A 17,761-nucleotide genomic window follows, 5' to 3' on the forward strand; every position below is an offset into this window, starting at 1 on the left:
ATAAGTCATGTATGTGTGTGTAAGATTTATTTTTTTACTAGAGGACAGGAGTAGCAATAAACTAAAAATCCGAGAAAAATACAGGGAGGAACAAGATGCATTAGGACAAGAATGAGGGAATGGTTGTGCTGACATCTCTTATATATGGAATTATTGCTTAAGGTTATTTTTCCCTTAGAGATTGTGTTTGTGTGTGTGTTTATATGTCAGAAGCTGAACTAATCTTTACTTTTGCAAGTTTTGGACACTCTTAAAGCAAGTATGGTGTCTCAGGTCCTCTTTAGCCCTTCCTGACTTGTATAGTATTGTACAGGAGAGTTCTTCAAGTTTTATATATATACTAGAGGCCCGTTGCACGAAGAGATTCATGCAATAGGCCTTCCCTTCCCCTGGCTGCCGGCCGGTTTTCCTCCGGCACCCAGGACGCAGGCCTTCGCTCCAGCCGGAGCCTTCAGTCTTTGCTCTGCCTTTAGTCTTCGCTCCACCGCTTGGCGCCTACGTATGCAAATTAACCGCCATCTTTGTTGGGTTAATTTGTATACTCTCCTGATTGGCTGGTGAGCATATTGGAGGGACAGTCAATTTACATGTTTGTCTATTATTAGGTAAGATTTTTTATTGTTGACAGTATTACAGATGTCTCCCTTCCCCCACCCCCCTTAACCCTCCTCTGCCCAGCCCCTACCCACAGGAGTTCTTCTAGTTTTCTTTGTGATTATGTTACCCAAGAGGACAACAAAGCCAAAAGATAGTTTTCCTTTCCTTTTATGGGTTTCTCCCTGTGGAAGAGACTTACAAGTCATCCTGTTTAGATTTTGATAACTAATTCTTTAATATGAACAGTAATGAAATTCAGAGATAACTTTGTGGTATTAGTACAAACTGACCTGAGAAATGTTTTGAGTTCTATTAGTTAAAGCCCATCTAGTCCAGTTAGACAAAGCAGGTCAGTCAGTAGTAATTAGGCCACCCCACCCTGTCTGGGTCTTGGTGGGAAGTCAGTTGATGAGGGTCCCTTTCAGCGATATAACAGCTTTGGAGGGAGATGGACTAATGAAGAGATAAATAAGAGCTGGGAGGGATGACAAAACACCAATTTCCATCTTGTATGTCGTCGTCCACAGACACATGCCTACTCCTGGTTCTCTGAAGCACCAGCAACCCAGGATCCCAGTAGCTGAGCCATGGTCTAGCACAGTGGCATGCATTACTCCTGTTTTACATAGGTCAGGGAAAGACCTCAGTAGACCAGCTCTTCAGTTCTACATAGACAATGGCAGAACCAGCAATAAAATCCAGGTGCAGTGGCTTCAGGTAAAAGCCATCACTACAAGGCAGTTTTATTCTGGTATCAGGTGGCCATGTAATTTGGGTCAGCCTCACTCAAGTACCAGGGATGTGAATCCTGATTAGTTTTAAGTCGATATCCAGGCCAGGTACTGTTGTAGGAATGGACGGATGACATAATCATGGCCAATAAAACCTGGGTGTTAATTTCCTTAGAATGCTTCTGGGAAAGGGTTTATTTGCTCTTTAAAAGGGGGGTGCACAAGAAAGAGTTCTCTTTTTAAGGACCTACATGTTGCATGAGGGTTTGGTGCTTAGTCCCTGTAGCCATCTAGCATCTGAGAAAACAAAACCAAGGATTACAAAGTAGAAAAATAGACAGAATAATAGAAACATGGAAAGAACTTGCATCTTTGATGTTTTTGATACACTAAATTGACTACCCTGGACCGTCTCTATCTTGTGTCTTAATGTTACACCAGACATTCATTTTCCTTATTGTTGAACCTATTTTTACTTCTGTCTTCTGACATTTGTCTTTAAAAGTACCCAGTGACAACTGTCACTAGCTCCCCATGTATTTTCTGAGGTTTAGAAGCATGTGAGGTAATTTGTCAATAAAGCATGATATATGATTTGGGGAAATAGGAGCCCTGGACCTGGGTCCAAGAGCAATTCATTACCTGTGTCTGGGTAAGTCATACTCAGCCTCATGTTCATCATCTGTAAAATGATGGCAATTATGTTTATTTCACAAAGTAGTAAATACTAAAATGAATAATGTAAGTGAAAGCATTTTGTATACAAACGTAAATTTATCACAAGATGCTTTCAAAAGAAGATGAATTTACAGTCTCCAAGTTTGCGCCAATGTCCAAATTTTGACATCGTGTTTTCACAGTTTTGCTTTCACCATGGCCTTATTGAGATGATATAAGCCAGGGAACAAGTAGGTTTTCTGATTTGCTCCTTTTGAGCTCTGCAGAAAGAGTATCATGATTATCGGTGTCTTTCATGGGACAGAATGTAGTGGTGCTTGGGTACTTGGGCCACTTAATAGTTTCCATGCTATTTTGAGGATTTTCAATTTAATTTTGAAATATTTTCAATTTCAATTCTACTTGCTAATTTATTTTGGCCTAGTGGGATCATTGTATATAAAGCTGTACAACTATCTTGAATGTTTTAACATAACACAAATGAAACATCAAAATTTTATTTTGTTCTTGATGTGATCTTTAAGTGTAAAAATTGAATACATTAACAGATTAGTCTTTCTTGATTTCTGGGTAACACCTATCTCAAAACTCAAAAATGAAACAAACAAAAAAAACCCCACCAACATAAGTATTATAAACATAGTTTTTATTCTTTTCTTACCTTCATTGAAAAAGGCCTCATGCCACCAAAACATTTTTTGAAACTCAGTAACTGAATGAATACAGAACTCAAGGGCCTGATGATTATTTTTCTAAACAACTGCTGAATAATTTATATTGCTTTTTAAAAAATAACTAAGATCTATTTTTACTTCATTTCTTTTTAAAGTAGCAATATCCCCTCACATTTTTTCATAAAAATCTAAAGTATCTCTAGTAGTCCCAAGAGTCTTATATTTACATTTGTTCTAAGTGTTTCATTAAAATTTCTCAGAAATAAGTGCACTTCTAAAGAGAAAATAAAATTTAAAGACAAGAGGAAATCATCACAGTTGTAGCAAAAGTTATTTTGAATGTTCTGAATCTTAGCAATTCAAAGAGAAAATGTGTTCAGTAGCCAGGGACCTCTCTACTGATTAAAATTTCAATTCATTCATTTGTAGATCATCACAAGAGGAACAGCTGTATCTCCTGCCAGTACAGACTGATTGACTGGTTGTTTAAGGGTTTTCTACAATGAAACACCAAAAATAAATGTACTTAAAATATTTAAAAATTTACAAATTTACACAGAGATATACAGGCGTTTACAAAACAGAAAAAGTATGTTTTTATAGATAAAAATGAAACACAATCTTAAGCCTTAGCAAAGAAAGTTTTGAATATTCCACATTTGTTATTTTCCATTCAACTAATAGCTTATTAAATCAGCTATATATTTAATTCAGAAAAGGTTGATTTATAAGAAATTCCTTATATTCAGATAGGACTATGCTTCAATACACTTAAAGATTTAAAGCTATGGTAGTTAGAAAAGCATAAAAGAAAATAACATAACTTGCTTTAATACAAAGGTTTTTTTTAATAAAAAAGTTGGTCTACATTAAATCAGGAAATCAATAAATCTGAATTATACAAGCTTTCTATATACTTAGAAAAACGAAAAACACAGTTTATAATAAAACTCTTTAATTCAAAATAGAGTCTAATTTAAAGAAAATATCATTATGCCCAGTTGAGTAGATAGGGTTTTGTCATTTAAATTAAATCATTCACCTGAAATATGGGAAATGTACAATAGAGAAAATTCAGTCTCAAAGGTACTTCACAAATTATCTAGCTAACTTGCATCATGAATCAAATTCTTGTTTCCAAAGGGCAGACACAGTCTTTAATTGCTTGTAGATAGGCACTTAAGAAATGCTTTTGACGAGGAGGAAACCCCAAAGATTGTGAATCACTCTGTTGACTCCAGGGAAAAATGAGAAACTAAACAAAGTGAACTCCCAGAACTGCCTTTCACTGCTAGGAAATCACAACTGTTTCCAAGTTCTGCCTGTTAACAAGAATGAAGAAGAAGGAAACTAAAATGCTGTATTCTTAGTCAATTAAGAAGTAAACTTAGCTAATTCAGCTCCTTTATCTCACTCTCTGTCAACTTGAATTAGTGTATTTTTCTGTACTAGAATAGTTACCATATTAGAACTAGAGAATGTTGCAATTTCCTCATATACTACCCATTCACTACTACACCAGCTAAACAGTCGTTTAACAAGGAAGGAGCGGGTGAGTGGGAGTGAGGAAAATTTCATAAATGTGAGCAGAAGTTAAAGGTGGTTATAATAAGAAAAACTGAGTTGGTACAACTGAGATAACCCCAGAATTTTAATAGGTCTCTCTCCTACTCAGCCACATGACTCAAATAAAAAAATAGATATGAACTATTAGAGGAACCCATAACAAGTATCAAACAAATACTAGAATGAAACAATTTAAGGGAGGAAGGGAAGGAGGAAGGAGGGAAGAAAAAGGGAGACAATTTTTTTGGGGGGGGGCGCGGTGGGGGACAATTCCAAGTATGGCCTTTTTGAAACATGGTGGAACTACCTAGCAGCAATATTTATAAAAACATTTGTAGATTTGCATAATAATCCTATGCAATTCTTCCCAATTAAGAAGAATATTCCTAAAAATAAATCATCATTTTATATTTTGATCACATATCATTTGTAATGGTTATAATTGTTATATCTTTAAAAAATCATATCAATAGTTAAGAGGAACATTAGGCCATTCTTTAATAAAGACTTATTCTTAAGTACTTAAAAAATCAAAACCACAGAGGGTCGTTTTAGAATTAAAATGTTGAGCTAGAAAGATAACTTAATTCTTAGGGAAATACCCAAAGAATGTGATGCCGACACTGTCTCCCTTATCCTCTAATCACAACTCCTCTGGCCTGCATTTACCTCCTTAATTCCATTTATAGTATCCACAGTGATGTAGCTAAACATGAACACTATTGCCCTTCAATAAGCTGATTTCTATCATGTCTGAATATAGCATTCACACAGGAAAGTAAAATTCTACTTAGTTGTGAACATGCACTCTGTTCAGGATCTTTGGTACATCTGGAGTATAAGAAAATAATGGCACAATAATACAAGTACTATCAAAGGAAATTTTTTCATTAAAAAAAATAAAAGTTAACCAGCCATGATATGTAACAACTTCCTGAAAACCAACGTAAATAACTCTTTGTACTCTACAAGTCCATTTACATGATCAGAAGTTTGACATTTAAAAAAATAGTTTAATAAAAATACACTAGTTCTACAAGCAGCCTTCTTGGTCATTTCTTATATTCAACTCACTATAATCAAACTAAAATAATGCCATGTCCTCTTGTTAAAAAAGAAGTCCTCTTGTCACAGTAAAAGCAACTTTGTATTTTATAGAATATAGTACATCTCCCCTGTGAGCACACAGGCTATGTCTATAAAGGTCATCAGTATTTCTGAATGCAAAGCACATATATTAGTGGAGCGCTTGAGTGAAGGTGTTAAACTTCCTCCTTGTTATAAACTTGCCACTCCTTACTATGGAGTTTGTGTCATAATATGATGATAAATTCTATTTTTTAAATAACCAGTGTATTTCCTTTTTAAAATTTCTTAAAAGCATTATAGAAATTGTCTTCATGTGTATTCTATAGATATCCAAACCAATATGGCAAGTGTTCTAACATCAACTACTAGTATGCAAGATGGCTTTTATTGATTATCTAGACCCAAAAGATTTGCAGTAAAACAGCAATATTGCAGTGTTACCTACAGGTAAGCCTATGTTGTTTTAAATGATATGTGTTTCTCCTGAATCGATTAAAGGTGTTACAGTATGAAGCCACAGTACACACAGGCAGAATGGACTTTAATACGCATGTAGGCAATGCAGTTAGAAAGGGATGTACGTTTCTTTTATTCCAGTACCTTTCGTATAATAAAGTTAACAAAAATAATAAAATATTTTTAAAAACCCAAAAATGCCAGCTGGCACTGCCAACCAATTCCTATAGCAGTCTCAGAAATCCTAATCCTGTAGAATTTCCTCTTGTCATAAGCACCACCGTCTTCAGGAGAATTTCCATGTATTGTTACCTACGCCGAGCAAGCCTGTGATGCGGCTACCTGAGTTCTTTTGGTTGGGGCGAGTGTGATCTTCATTCATAATTTCCCAGCTTTCATGTAGGTGGGGATAGAGCCACGCTGAGTCAACCCTTCAAACCTTTTATATGTATAATTGAGGAAAACCCAGTCTTTGGATTTGTAGTCTGGTTCTGTGGTGTTTGGCACTAGAAAGATAGAAAGATTAACCAAGATCAAAATAACTTCATTAGGGAAAATGTCGTCATTTCATAGATTTTTAATAGTGTTAGTTGTGTTGTAGATTGTCTTACCTGGTTGTAAAATATCAGATTCGGGAAAGTCATCAAAATTTGAAGTATCATCAATGCTTTTGATTCCTATAGGGATTGCTGCTGGCCTTTCCCTACAAAAAGGTATTGAGTAACCATGATAAATTTTCCAAAAAATAATTCTACTTGAGAATTCTTCATGCTGTTCTATAGATATTAGAGGAGCCCAGGAAAGTTACACAAAAAGCTGTCTTAAAAGATGAAAAGGAGCTGGCTTGGCAGGAACGAGAGCAGGGAGGAGGAAAGCATTTCAGTCAGAATGAATAGCAAATGACAGAGCTGTGAGGTAGGAAGAGTGGGAAAGATCACACAAGATGCAACTTGTAGCGATGAGATAAGAGCCATACCCCACAGTCCTGAAATGCAGTTTAAAGTCCTTAATATTATTCTAAGTGCAAAGGGAAGGAAGAAAATGTCATGATCAGATTTGTTTCTAAACTATTGCTATATGGAGAACTATTGAAGGTAGTTTGGCCATAAACTGAGTAAAAGCTAATACTCACAATTAACAACTATAACCAAATTCTTATCGGTCACATTATTTAACTTCTCCCATAATGTTTTAAAAGGGACTGTATCTTATACATTAATAAAGGAGACAAAATATGTATATTAACAAGAGGATAAAAGTGAAAGATTAGAGAGTGAAATGTAAATACATCTTGGTTGTGCTAAAAGCCTTCATCATATAACTCTGGATACAAAATCCAAACAGGTGTACAAAATATGATTTTTCCTCTACAACGTACATCAGTTAAAACCAGCCATTTAGCTATAGTCACTATAGTTTCACTCACTTATATAATCCGGAAAACATTATAACAGTGTTACTTCTTGTACTTAATCTAGCAAAATCAGACAAATTAATCACCAAATCATTTTTTATTCTGACCTTTCCCATTCAAAGACTATGAACATACCTGATGTGCCCCCAGTCTACACCTTCAAAAAAAGGATGACCTTTTATTTCTTCTACTCCACTATTTCCAATTCTATTTTCAGAATCAATACAAAATCTAGAAAGTAAAGAGAAATTACCATATGCAAATTACATCTAAAGTACTCTATTTGCATTATTTCAAACATTTCACTTTATTGCTTATTGATGTTATCTCTTTATTGTGGGAAATGTGGAAGAAAATATAAATCATCTATAATTGCATCATTTAGAGATAACTACTATAAACAGGTTAAAGCCATTTCTGTCTAGTCTTTTACTGTAATTTAAAAAACATTATGTTGATCCAATAGTTACTATTTTAGGACTTTTTCCACTTAACATATTGAGAAAATTTCCCAAAATCATTAAAAAATTTTCTATAATTTCATTTTCATTTGTATATGCAAATATAATTTATTTAGCCAGTCCACTACTGTTGAACATTTAGATGTTTTTCAATTTTTCATTACTAACAGTATCAAAATAAACATACCTAAATCTTTACACACATCTGATTATCTGCATAAGCAAAATTCCTAGAAGTAGAATTGCTGGGTCAAAGGTCATATACAGTATAAAGACTTTTCATAATATGCTGCCAATGGCTGTTCCCATAGGTTGTCCCAATTTATATTCCTTCCAGCCATTCACAACAGAATCAAAACACTTCATTTTAATTGTGAAACAGAATGGAATCCTTTGCTTAGATAAGATTTCATATAAAGACTTTTGTGATAGGAACTGCTCCTAACAATTTATTTTTCCTTTCCTCTTTAATGGGATAGGGTCATTGCATATTGCTTAAAAAAAAACCCACACACACAACAGAGGAGAACCAAGATGGCAGCATAAGATATAAACCTGTACGTGCTGCCCCCCACAACAACATTAAAACTACAACTAAAAGACAAAACAGCTATCATCCAGAACCACAGGAAAGCTGGCCGAGTGGAAGTTCTACAACTAGAAGGAAAGAAAAAAGCGCAGAGACTGTGTAGGAGTTGCAGAGGCACCAAGAGCAGAGGTACGGAGACGCGCGCGAGGCAGGCTGCAACTGGGTGTGCGGTTTTTTTCAATTGTAAGGGGATACAAGCTCCCGAATGTAGTGAATTCGTTTACGGAGAGACTCTGGGGTCCCAGACTCCTACGGGGAGAAATTGGACTGTCTTGCAGCGGGTTGGAAAGCGAGGGTGGCTTTCTCGCCGAGCTGCGCGCAGGGATCATTGTTACTGTGGGGGCGCGGGACTCGGGGATGCAGAGACGCGGAGACACGAGGAGTCGCGGAGATGGCTGACGACAGCCATTGCTGTTTGCTCCACCCTGGTGATTCTCTGAGACCCCCGCCCCACTCAATTTACATCCCCACCCAAGCTGTGCACAGCAGGGCAAAGGAACCTCCTGCCCTTTTGCAGCCTAACCTAACAAACTGTAGCTGGGTCAGAGAGCTCCAAAACTTCCAAACCCCGAACAAAGGGAAGAAATCTGCTGATATCGCTGTAGCTCCTGCTGGGTGGACTCACACAGTGGTTGACTTGGAGATCCAGGAGCCAGGGTACCCTGTGGTCAGATACCAGATTTCAACTCCTCACATCCATAAGGGACACACTCAAGAGGCAGACTCAGTGAGCACCAAAGCCCCACTGAAGCAAGTCCTACCCCATAAGGGTATCTCCAGCACAGCAGTTCTTCCACTACAGACACAGCGGGTCCTCGCAGTCAGCCAAAATGTGGAGACAAAGAAACATGTCACAAATGAAAGAAATGGAGGAACGCAAACTACTGGATATAGAGTTCAAAACCACGGTTATAAGGCTACTCAAGAACCTTCTACAAACCTCTGAGGAACTTAGTGAGACCTTCAAAAATCTTAATGAGAATGCCAAAAAAATGGAAAAGGACCAGTCAGAAATTAAGCATACACTGACTAAAATTAAGAATAATATACAGAGATCCAACAGCAGACAAGAGGAACCCAAGAATCAAGTCAAAGATTTGAAATACGAGAAAGCAAAAAACACCCATCCTGAAAAGCAAAAAGAAAAATGAATCCAAAAATATGAAGATAGTGTAAGGAGCCTCTGGGACAATTTCAAATGTACCAACATCTGAATTATGGGGGTGCCAGAAGAAGAGAGACAGCAAGATAATGAAAGCCTATTAGAAGAAATCATGACAGAAAACTTCCCCTCCCTGATGAAAGAAATAGACTTACAAGTCCAGGAAGCGCAGAGAACCCCAAATAAGAGGAATCCAAAGAGGACCACACCAAGACACATCATAATTAAAATGCCAAGGGCTAAAGACAAAAAGGGAATCTTAAAAGCAGCAAGAGAAAAACAGTTAGTTACCTACAAGGGAGTACCCATATGACTGTCAGCTGATTTCTCAACAGAAACCATGCAGGCCAGAAGGGAGTGGCAAGAAATATTCAAAGTGATGAATATCAAGAACCTACAGCCAAGATTACTCTACCCAGCAAAGCTATCATGTAGAACTGAAGGTCAGATAAAGAGCTTCACAGACAAGAAAAAGCTAAAGGAGTTCATTATACCAAACCAGTAGTATATGAAATGCTGAAGGATATTCTTTAAGAAGAGTTTGAAGAAGAAAAAGGCAAAGATAAAAATTATGAACAACAAAGTGACAACAAATAAATATGTATCAACAAGTGAATCTAAAAAGTAAGTCAAAGTAAACTGGTGAATATAATAGAAGCAGGGGCATAGAAAGGGAGTGGACTGACAATTCTCAGGGGGAAGGGGACGTGAGGGGTGCAGGAAGAAATTGGACAAAAATCTTACACCTATGGATGAGGACAGTGGCGGGGGGTAAGGGCATGGGGTGGGGTGGGAACCAGGTGGAGGGGAACTATGGGGTGGGAAAAGAGGAACAACTGTAATAATCTGAACAATAAAGATGTATTTTAAAAAAATACAAAAAAACAAACACACAACAACACCTTTTTATTGATCTCCTTGATTATATATATCAGTGGTAGTCCTTTCCCTCCCACAAAAGTGAAATGGCCAATTTAGTCTTTTGGGTACCTGTGAAGTTTTAAGATACGACAACCTCCTCTACGAATTTAACCACTAACCTAAGAATTAAATCCTTGGCTTTCTCAGATATAGGCACCTCTGGAGGAAATACCAGAGTTTCTTTCCAGTTCATCACTTTTCTATATGTTTCTTGAGGTGTTTCAGAGCAGAAAGGTGGATATCCTATGTATCAGAGAAAAAAAGTTTTATCAGCTCTTATGATCAAATATGCTAAACCTATTACATAAGTGTCACAAGAACCAAAGTAGCTCTGAGTGCTCTACTTAACAATAAAAAAATGCCACCAGTCATCAATTTATAATTAAATTCCTAATGAAGTCAATAAAATAAAGGATTTAAAGCATCCTTCTCCCCCTTTTTCCTGAAAGACCATGCAGATACAATTTTGATAAATGGAAGTTCCATTAAATACCCACTTCCTGAAACCAGATCCCTAGAGAGCTCATTGCTATCTATCACTGTGTATTTAACAATGGGGGGCGGGTGTCAGAAATTGGTTTAAGAGTTTTGATATGTTAGCCCATGGTATCTGCATATGTTCAATCAGTAGCACTCAAGGAAATTTATATGGTATGTATATAAATAAATGATAAGACATACCTATTAGCATTTCATACATAATCACTCCCAAAGACCACCAGTCACACAATTTGTTGTAACCAGTCTGCATGAATACCTCTGGCGCAATGTAATCTGGCGTCCCAACTGTGGAATATGCCTGCAAAGGAACAGCTTGTCATACTACCATTCTTAATATATTTTTTGAAACATATGAATATGGCTCACTACTGTAAAAAGCAATGTATACAGAAGTTACTTTTTCATTTTTAATACTTGTTTTGTATGTTTATCATGCATAAGGCTTAAGTGATAGGTACTGAGTCAAATAATATGTTATTTAAGACATGATTTCTGCCCTGTAAGAAGTGTAATTGAGTTATATATATATTTAGCCCTAAATCCATTTCAAAAAAAAAAAAAGTTGAGCCAGTAGTTCTGGCTCTCCCACTCACAAGTAATGTGTCTTAGGCAGGTTCATCACCTTCTCTGAGCCTCAGTCTCTGCTTACATAAAACTGAAGTAATAATATCTGCCTGTACCATTGATATGAGGATGAAAACGAGAGAAGGAATGTGCTTTGTAAACTACTACAGCCTACTATCCTATCTAATAAAAGACAAAAAGGGTAATTGACCATACCTTCGCTACGCTTCCCATTGGCTAATCAGGGTGATATGCAAATTAACCGCCAACAAAGATGGCGGCTAATTTGCATACTGCAGGCAGGGCGGGACAGCGCCAACCACCAGCGCACCGCCATCCAGGGCAGGCCGGCCACCGGGAAGGCACGCCTGCCCCAGAAGCCCCAGTAGCCGGTCTTGCCTTGCCACCGCGGACCCGAGATCAGCGGGTCTCGCGGCGGCAGGGCACGCCCACCCCAGAAGCCCCCAGCAGCCGGCTGCCCTGCCGCCACGGGACCTGAGATCGGCGGGTCCCGTGGCAGCAGGGCACGCAGGGTGGCAGGGGTGCACCTGTTCCCGGGGTCAGCGAGCCCTTCTGCCTCTGGGATCTGCTGCTTCCAGCTTCCTCTCTCCAGAGTTCACGGCCAAAACCTGGGGGCGCAGTGGCAATTGGGGACTGTTAAGGACCTCGAATGACTCCAATCCGCCCAGAAAGCCACAGCCTCAGGACGGGAGAGCTGGGATGGGGGCATATTCAGCGCACTGATTCACATCCCACCCCAAGCCCTGGTGCAGAGAGGACACCGAAGCCCAGCAGGCAAGACCTGCGCAGGTCACACTGTCAGCCATGGGGCCCCACGCTCCGGGCTCTCGGGTCAGGCTCGGGCCCAAGGAGGTGGGAACGGCATCCCGGATCCCGGATCCCAGATCCCCGGGCAGAAGATGCGGGAGGGCCAGACAGAGGAGCGAGCTCACTGACTCCCCAGGTGGAGCTGCCCCACTGTGGGCTCCGAGCCCTGAAGCTGGCCAATGAGAAGCCAGGGCAGGAGGGGCGGGCACTTCCGGTTGGGGAAAGGGACAGGGACTGCACATGCTCTGATAGGGATTGGGGATCAAGCCAGCAACTGAGGTACATGCCCTTGACTGGAATCGAACCAGGGACCCTTCAGTCCATGGGCTAATGCTCTATCCACTGAGCAAAACAGGCTGCAGCTTAATTCATTTACTTTTAATCTATATGTGTCTTTATATTTAAAGTGGGTTTTGTTTTTGATTCACCCTGCAGGCTGATGGGGGTTTCTGGGGCGGGATTAAGTAAATGGATTAAGTAACATTAAAGAGATTATAAGAAAAATATATTCCAAATTTTGTTAGTTGTATAATGGTTATGTTTAAATTATTAACACCTAAGAAATTGGGTAAAGGGTACATATAATATGCTGTAGTATTTTATAGTATTTTTTTACATGTATGAGATTATTTCAAATTAAAATATTAAAAAATTAAAAATTAGTAAAATATTAATTGAAATGTATATGCATTACATGAAAAATCTCCTAATTGCTTCTAGTATAATTTATTAAATTGTGCTAAAATTTACAAGGGTCCAATTAAAAAATACCTTAATTCTAAATGATATAATAGAAAATATATAATAGCGCAGTTATAAGCACTTATCTGAAAATAAAAATTTAAAGAAGTGAATTTAAAGAAGGGATTAGCCAAAGAAAATATATGCACAACCCATGGACACAGACAACAGTATGGTGATGGCCAGAGAGAAGTGGGGGGCAAGAGCTGGGTAGAGGGGGCAAAAGGGGGGAAATAGGGACGTCCTATATCTATATAATAAAAGCTTAAGCGACCGTTACAGCAGAACAACCAGAACGACCGGTCGCTATGATGCACACTAACCACTGTGGGCAGACGTTTAATGCAGGAGCTGCCCCCTGGTGGTCAGTGCGCTCCTACATGGGGAGCACCACTAAGCCAGAAGCCAGACTCATGGCTGACGAGCACAGTGGTGGTGGCGGGAGACTCTCCTGCCTCCGTGGAAGCACTAAGGAGCAGCGAGCAGGCACACAGTAAGGAGTGACAGGTCCTGGACTGCGAGAGGGTGCAGGCCAGGCTGAGGGACCCTCTCCCCCCCAACCAGTGCATGAATTTCGTGCACTGGGCCTCTAGTACTCTACACTAATAAAAGAGAAAAATGGTAATTGGCGTACGGCGCTACCCTTTTCATTGGCTAATCAGGGCTATATGCAAATTAACTGCCAACTAAGATGGCAGTTAACTGCCAACAAAGATGGCGGCTAATTTGCATATGTAGGCACAATGCAGGGAGGCGAAAGGGAAAGCAGGAAGAAGCCCCTTGCCACTGACAGTGATCGGAAACTAAGGGGGGAGCTAAGAGGTGGGGGGCAGGGCAAAGGCAGCCCTGGGGCAGCCTTTGCCCTGCCCCCCAGCCATGATCGGAGAATCAGGCGCCTTTGCCGCCCTGGCCAGTGATAGCAGGAAGTAGGGGTGGAGCCAGCGATGGGAGCTGGGCACGGTCGAAGCTGGCAGTCCCAGGAGCTAGGGGTCCCTTGCCTGGGCCTAAAGCGGAGCCCACGATCGCGGGGCCGCTGCAGCTGTGGGTCCCCGCTGCCCGGGCCGGATCCTAGGCCAGAGGCGTTAGGCCTGGGCAGGGGCGGAGCCTGCAACCGCGGGGAGCTGGGGATCCCCTGCCCAGGCCTGACACCTCTGCCGGAGGCCTCAGGCCTGGTCAAGGGGCCGATCCGGTGATTGGTGATCGGAGGGTGATGAGGGTCAACTCCTCTGGCCGAGGCATCACGCCTGGGCGGGGGGCTGGGGGTCCCCTGCCCAGGCCTGATGCCTGGGCCAGAGGCATCAGGCCTGGGTGGGGGGCTGAGCTGGGGATTGGAGGGATATGATGGTCCCCTTGCCCAGGCCTGAAGCCTGGGTCAGAGGCGTCAGGCTTGGGCGGGGGATGGAGCAAGCGATCAGAGGGAGATGGGGGTCCCCTGCCCAGGTATGATTCCTGGGCTAGAGGCCTCAGGCCTGGGCGGGGGGTCAGAGCCAGTGATCGGGGGGAGATGGGGGTCCCCTGTCCAAGCCTGACACCTCTGGCGGAGGCGTCAGGCCTGGGCAAGGGGCCGATCAGGCGATCGGAGGGTGATGGGGGTCTACGCCTCTGGCCGAGGCATCCAGGCCTGGGCAAGGGGCAGAGCCAGCAATCGGAGGGGTCTGGGGGTCCCCTGCCCAGGCCTGACGCCTGGGCCAGAGGCATCAGGCCTGGGCTGGGGGAAGAACCAGTGATGGGGGGAAATGAGGGTCCCCTGTCCAGGCCTGACGCCTCTGACAGAGGCGTCAGGCCTGGGCAAGGGGCTGATCCTGCAATTCGAGGGTGATGGGGGTCAACACCTGAGGGCTCCCAGTATGTGAGAGGGGACAGGCTGGGCTGAGGGACAGTCCCCCCCACACACACCCAGTGCACAAATTTCGTGCACCGGGCCCCTAGTAATAATAATAAAAGGCTAATATGCACATTGACTGAATGGCAGAATGACCAGTTGCTATGATGCGCACTGGTCACCAGGGGGCAGACACTCAATGCAGGAGCTGTCCCCTGGTGGTCAGTGCACTTCCATATGGGGAGTGCCACTCAGTCAGAAGCTGGCTCATGGCTGGCCAGCGCAGTGGTGGTGGCAGGAGCCTCTCCCACCTCCGTGGCAGCACTAAGAATGTCCAACTAACAGTTTAGAACTGATCCCTTGGGGGCCTAAGCCTTTAGTTGGACATCCCCCGAGGGCTCCCTGGCTGACAGAAGGATGTCTAACTGCAAGCTTAGGCCTGATCCCCCGGGGAGTGGGCCTAAGTTGACAGGTGGACATCCCCCAAGGAGTCCTGGACTGTGAATGGGTGCAGGCCGGGCTGAGGGCCCCCCCCCCCCCCACCGCCCCAGTGCACAAATTTTTGCGCACCAGGCCTCTAGTATATATATAATCATCAGGTATTTTCTTTTTTTTTTTTTTAATATATTTTATTGATTTTTTACAGAGAGGAAGGGAGAGAGATAGAGAGCCAGAAACATCGATGAGAGAGAAACATCAATCAGCTGCCTCCTGCACACCTCCTACTGGGGATGTGCCCGCAAACCAGGTACATGCCCTTGACCGGAATCGAACCTGGGACCTTTCAGTCCGCAGGCCGACGCTCTATCCACTGAGCCAAACTGGTTTCGGCATCATCAGGTATTTTCATTATAATTCCAGGCCACTGCTCATCCATTAGGAAGCAATGCAATTTTTCATTCTTAATTCATATAAAGTCTTACCAAAATTATATTTAAAGGGCTAGTTCTCAACTAACGGTAGTACTCTAGGGACCATTTGAAAATGTGTGACAGCAGATTTTTTCATCTCAGTGACCTGGGGGAGGACATGATTGGCATTTAGTGGGCAGGGGATACAGGTTCTGAAGGATTTCCTGTTGAGAATACATAGAGTCCCCTCTATTTCCCCCTTGAGAAACACTACAAGTTATAATGATGGCCAGAAGAATAGTAAAACATGCACATAAGTAATCTTCTGTAAATATTCTGTAAATAGGGGGTTATAGAATCCCCACCATATTTTTAAGCAATGTTCATTTTTCCCTTTTAAAGTAGGAGATACTGCAAAACTTTTCTCCATTATAAAATCTGATCTAAAAGTGACATACTTAAAAGTAGAAGAAAGTTTTTCTTGTTAATGCATAGCTCAATAAATTTTTTAAACTTTTAAAAACACTGAAATGTTTTTACAAGCTCAGGAAGCTTGTAATTACTTGGGGGTAATGAGGGAATGAGCTCAATACTGCCAAGGTCATTTTATTTGGTTCGAGAGGGTATCAGACTATTATCTTTCAGTCTGTTTACCTTCTTGAGAAAATTAATTTCATTTTCATCACTTTATTGAATTTAACATATTTACAGAGTGTCCACATGTGCTAGGCATTATACAAGAAGTTAGGAAAACAAAGTCAAAAGGCACATTTTTAACCTGGAGAATGTTCAAAGACCTAGTTTACAGGATAAAGAAAAAGAAGAAAAGGGGCAAAAGATTCTTATATTTGCTAAGTAATAGAGGAGAAATAGTGTAGGGTTAAAAACAGACAGTGTTTCCCAGCCAGTGAGCCTCAGGGTTTGAGCATCGACCCATACACCAAAAGGTTGCTGGTTTGATTTCCAGTCAAGGCACCTGCCCAAAGTTTTGAACTCAATTCCCAGTAGGGGGCATGCAGGAGGCAGCCAATCAATGATTCTCATCACTAATATTTCTATCTCTCTGCCTCTCCCTTTTTCTCTCTAAAAATCAATAAAAAATATATTTAAAAATAGTGTTATTATATTGTGCATTAAAGGAGTAATTTATCTGTGGTAAAGTCTGCTTTCTAACTTTATTCATTGTAAGACTGTTAACACCCTAAGTTTCCTGTTTATTTTGTCAATAAAAAAAGTTCCTAGAAATACACAACCATCTTACATGTGCTGATTGATATCTGTTTTATCAGGACAGGTATGGAAAATGGAAAAATGGAAATCACGAGGCAGTCACTAAATTACACTTACTACAGTGAGTTTTATATAAAGTGCTAATCACTAGTAAACAGACAATTATTTAATTATAGATATGCTTTATAAGCTACTCAAAAGTTAAATCATAAAGTAAAAATCAGCAGTTCACTTTACAGGCAAGGAAACACTATAGAGAAACTAAGAAAATTGTGTGATCCCAGAACAAGAATTATCATTGCTATAAAGTAAGTACTAATCATTGTGAAAGATACAAAATAAGCAAAAAAATCAAAGGAGATTTTAGAACCAGAGCACCAAACTGTTCCTAAAAACATGGCTAACTCACCAGTTGTCTCCTATTCTTCTTCCATGTTTCTGCTTTCCTCTTTGAGTTCATGTTTTGAAATGCTATTTTCAACAAGACAGAATTGTTATCATGAGAAAAACGCTCACCACAGAACAAATACACACATACACATTTGAAATGCACTGGTTTAAGGAGTAAGGAGAGGGAGAGATCCTTTAGTTCTCAACAGTACTGAATTAAATCAGCTATATCACTTTAACTGAGAACACATCAAACTTACAGAAGTCACTTGGTGGGTTGTGTGTAAGGTTTCTGTAGAATTCAGTTCTGTGAGCTTTCTTTAATCCTGTGCATAAGCCAAAATCAGATAATTTTACATGACCCTAAAAAAGGAAAGAAAAAAAAAACTAGTAAAATCAGTGGATTATAACTTTGAAACAAAAGCTTTATTGTAAACTTTTTAAAATTCAACTATTATAAAAATTCTTAGCTTAGAATCCATACAAATGAAATGTA

General features: G+C 40.6%; 1 protein-coding gene across 2 annotated transcripts in view; it reads right to left on the reverse strand.

The window, feature by feature from the left end:
* Positions 1–5,241: 5,241 nt before the first annotated feature.
* Positions 5,242–17,761, reverse strand: part of STK38L (serine/threonine kinase 38 like) — a 74,345-nt gene continuing 61,825 nt past the window's right edge. For both annotated transcript variants that reach the window (XM_081083708.1, XM_081083707.1), the window contains 7 exons: positions 17,526–17,628; positions 17,285–17,346; positions 11,020–11,137; positions 10,458–10,581; positions 7,341–7,436; positions 6,403–6,494; positions 5,242–6,297 (listed from right to left, as the gene is read on the reverse strand). In XM_081083708.1, the coding sequence (XP_080939834.1) occupies positions 6,170–6,297; positions 6,403–6,494; positions 7,341–7,436; positions 10,458–10,581; positions 11,020–11,137; positions 17,285–17,346; positions 17,526–17,628 (723 nt within the window). In that variant the 3' untranslated portion in view covers positions 5,242–6,169. The remainder of the gene's footprint in view (positions 6,298–6,402; positions 6,495–7,340; positions 7,437–10,457; positions 10,582–11,019; positions 11,138–17,284; positions 17,347–17,525; positions 17,629–17,761) is intronic.

The sequence above is a fragment of the Myotis nattereri genome, assembly GCF_964212035.1.
Source record: "Myotis nattereri genome assembly, chromosome: 2".
NCBI lineage: Eukaryota > Metazoa > Chordata > Mammalia > Chiroptera > Vespertilionidae > Myotis > Myotis nattereri.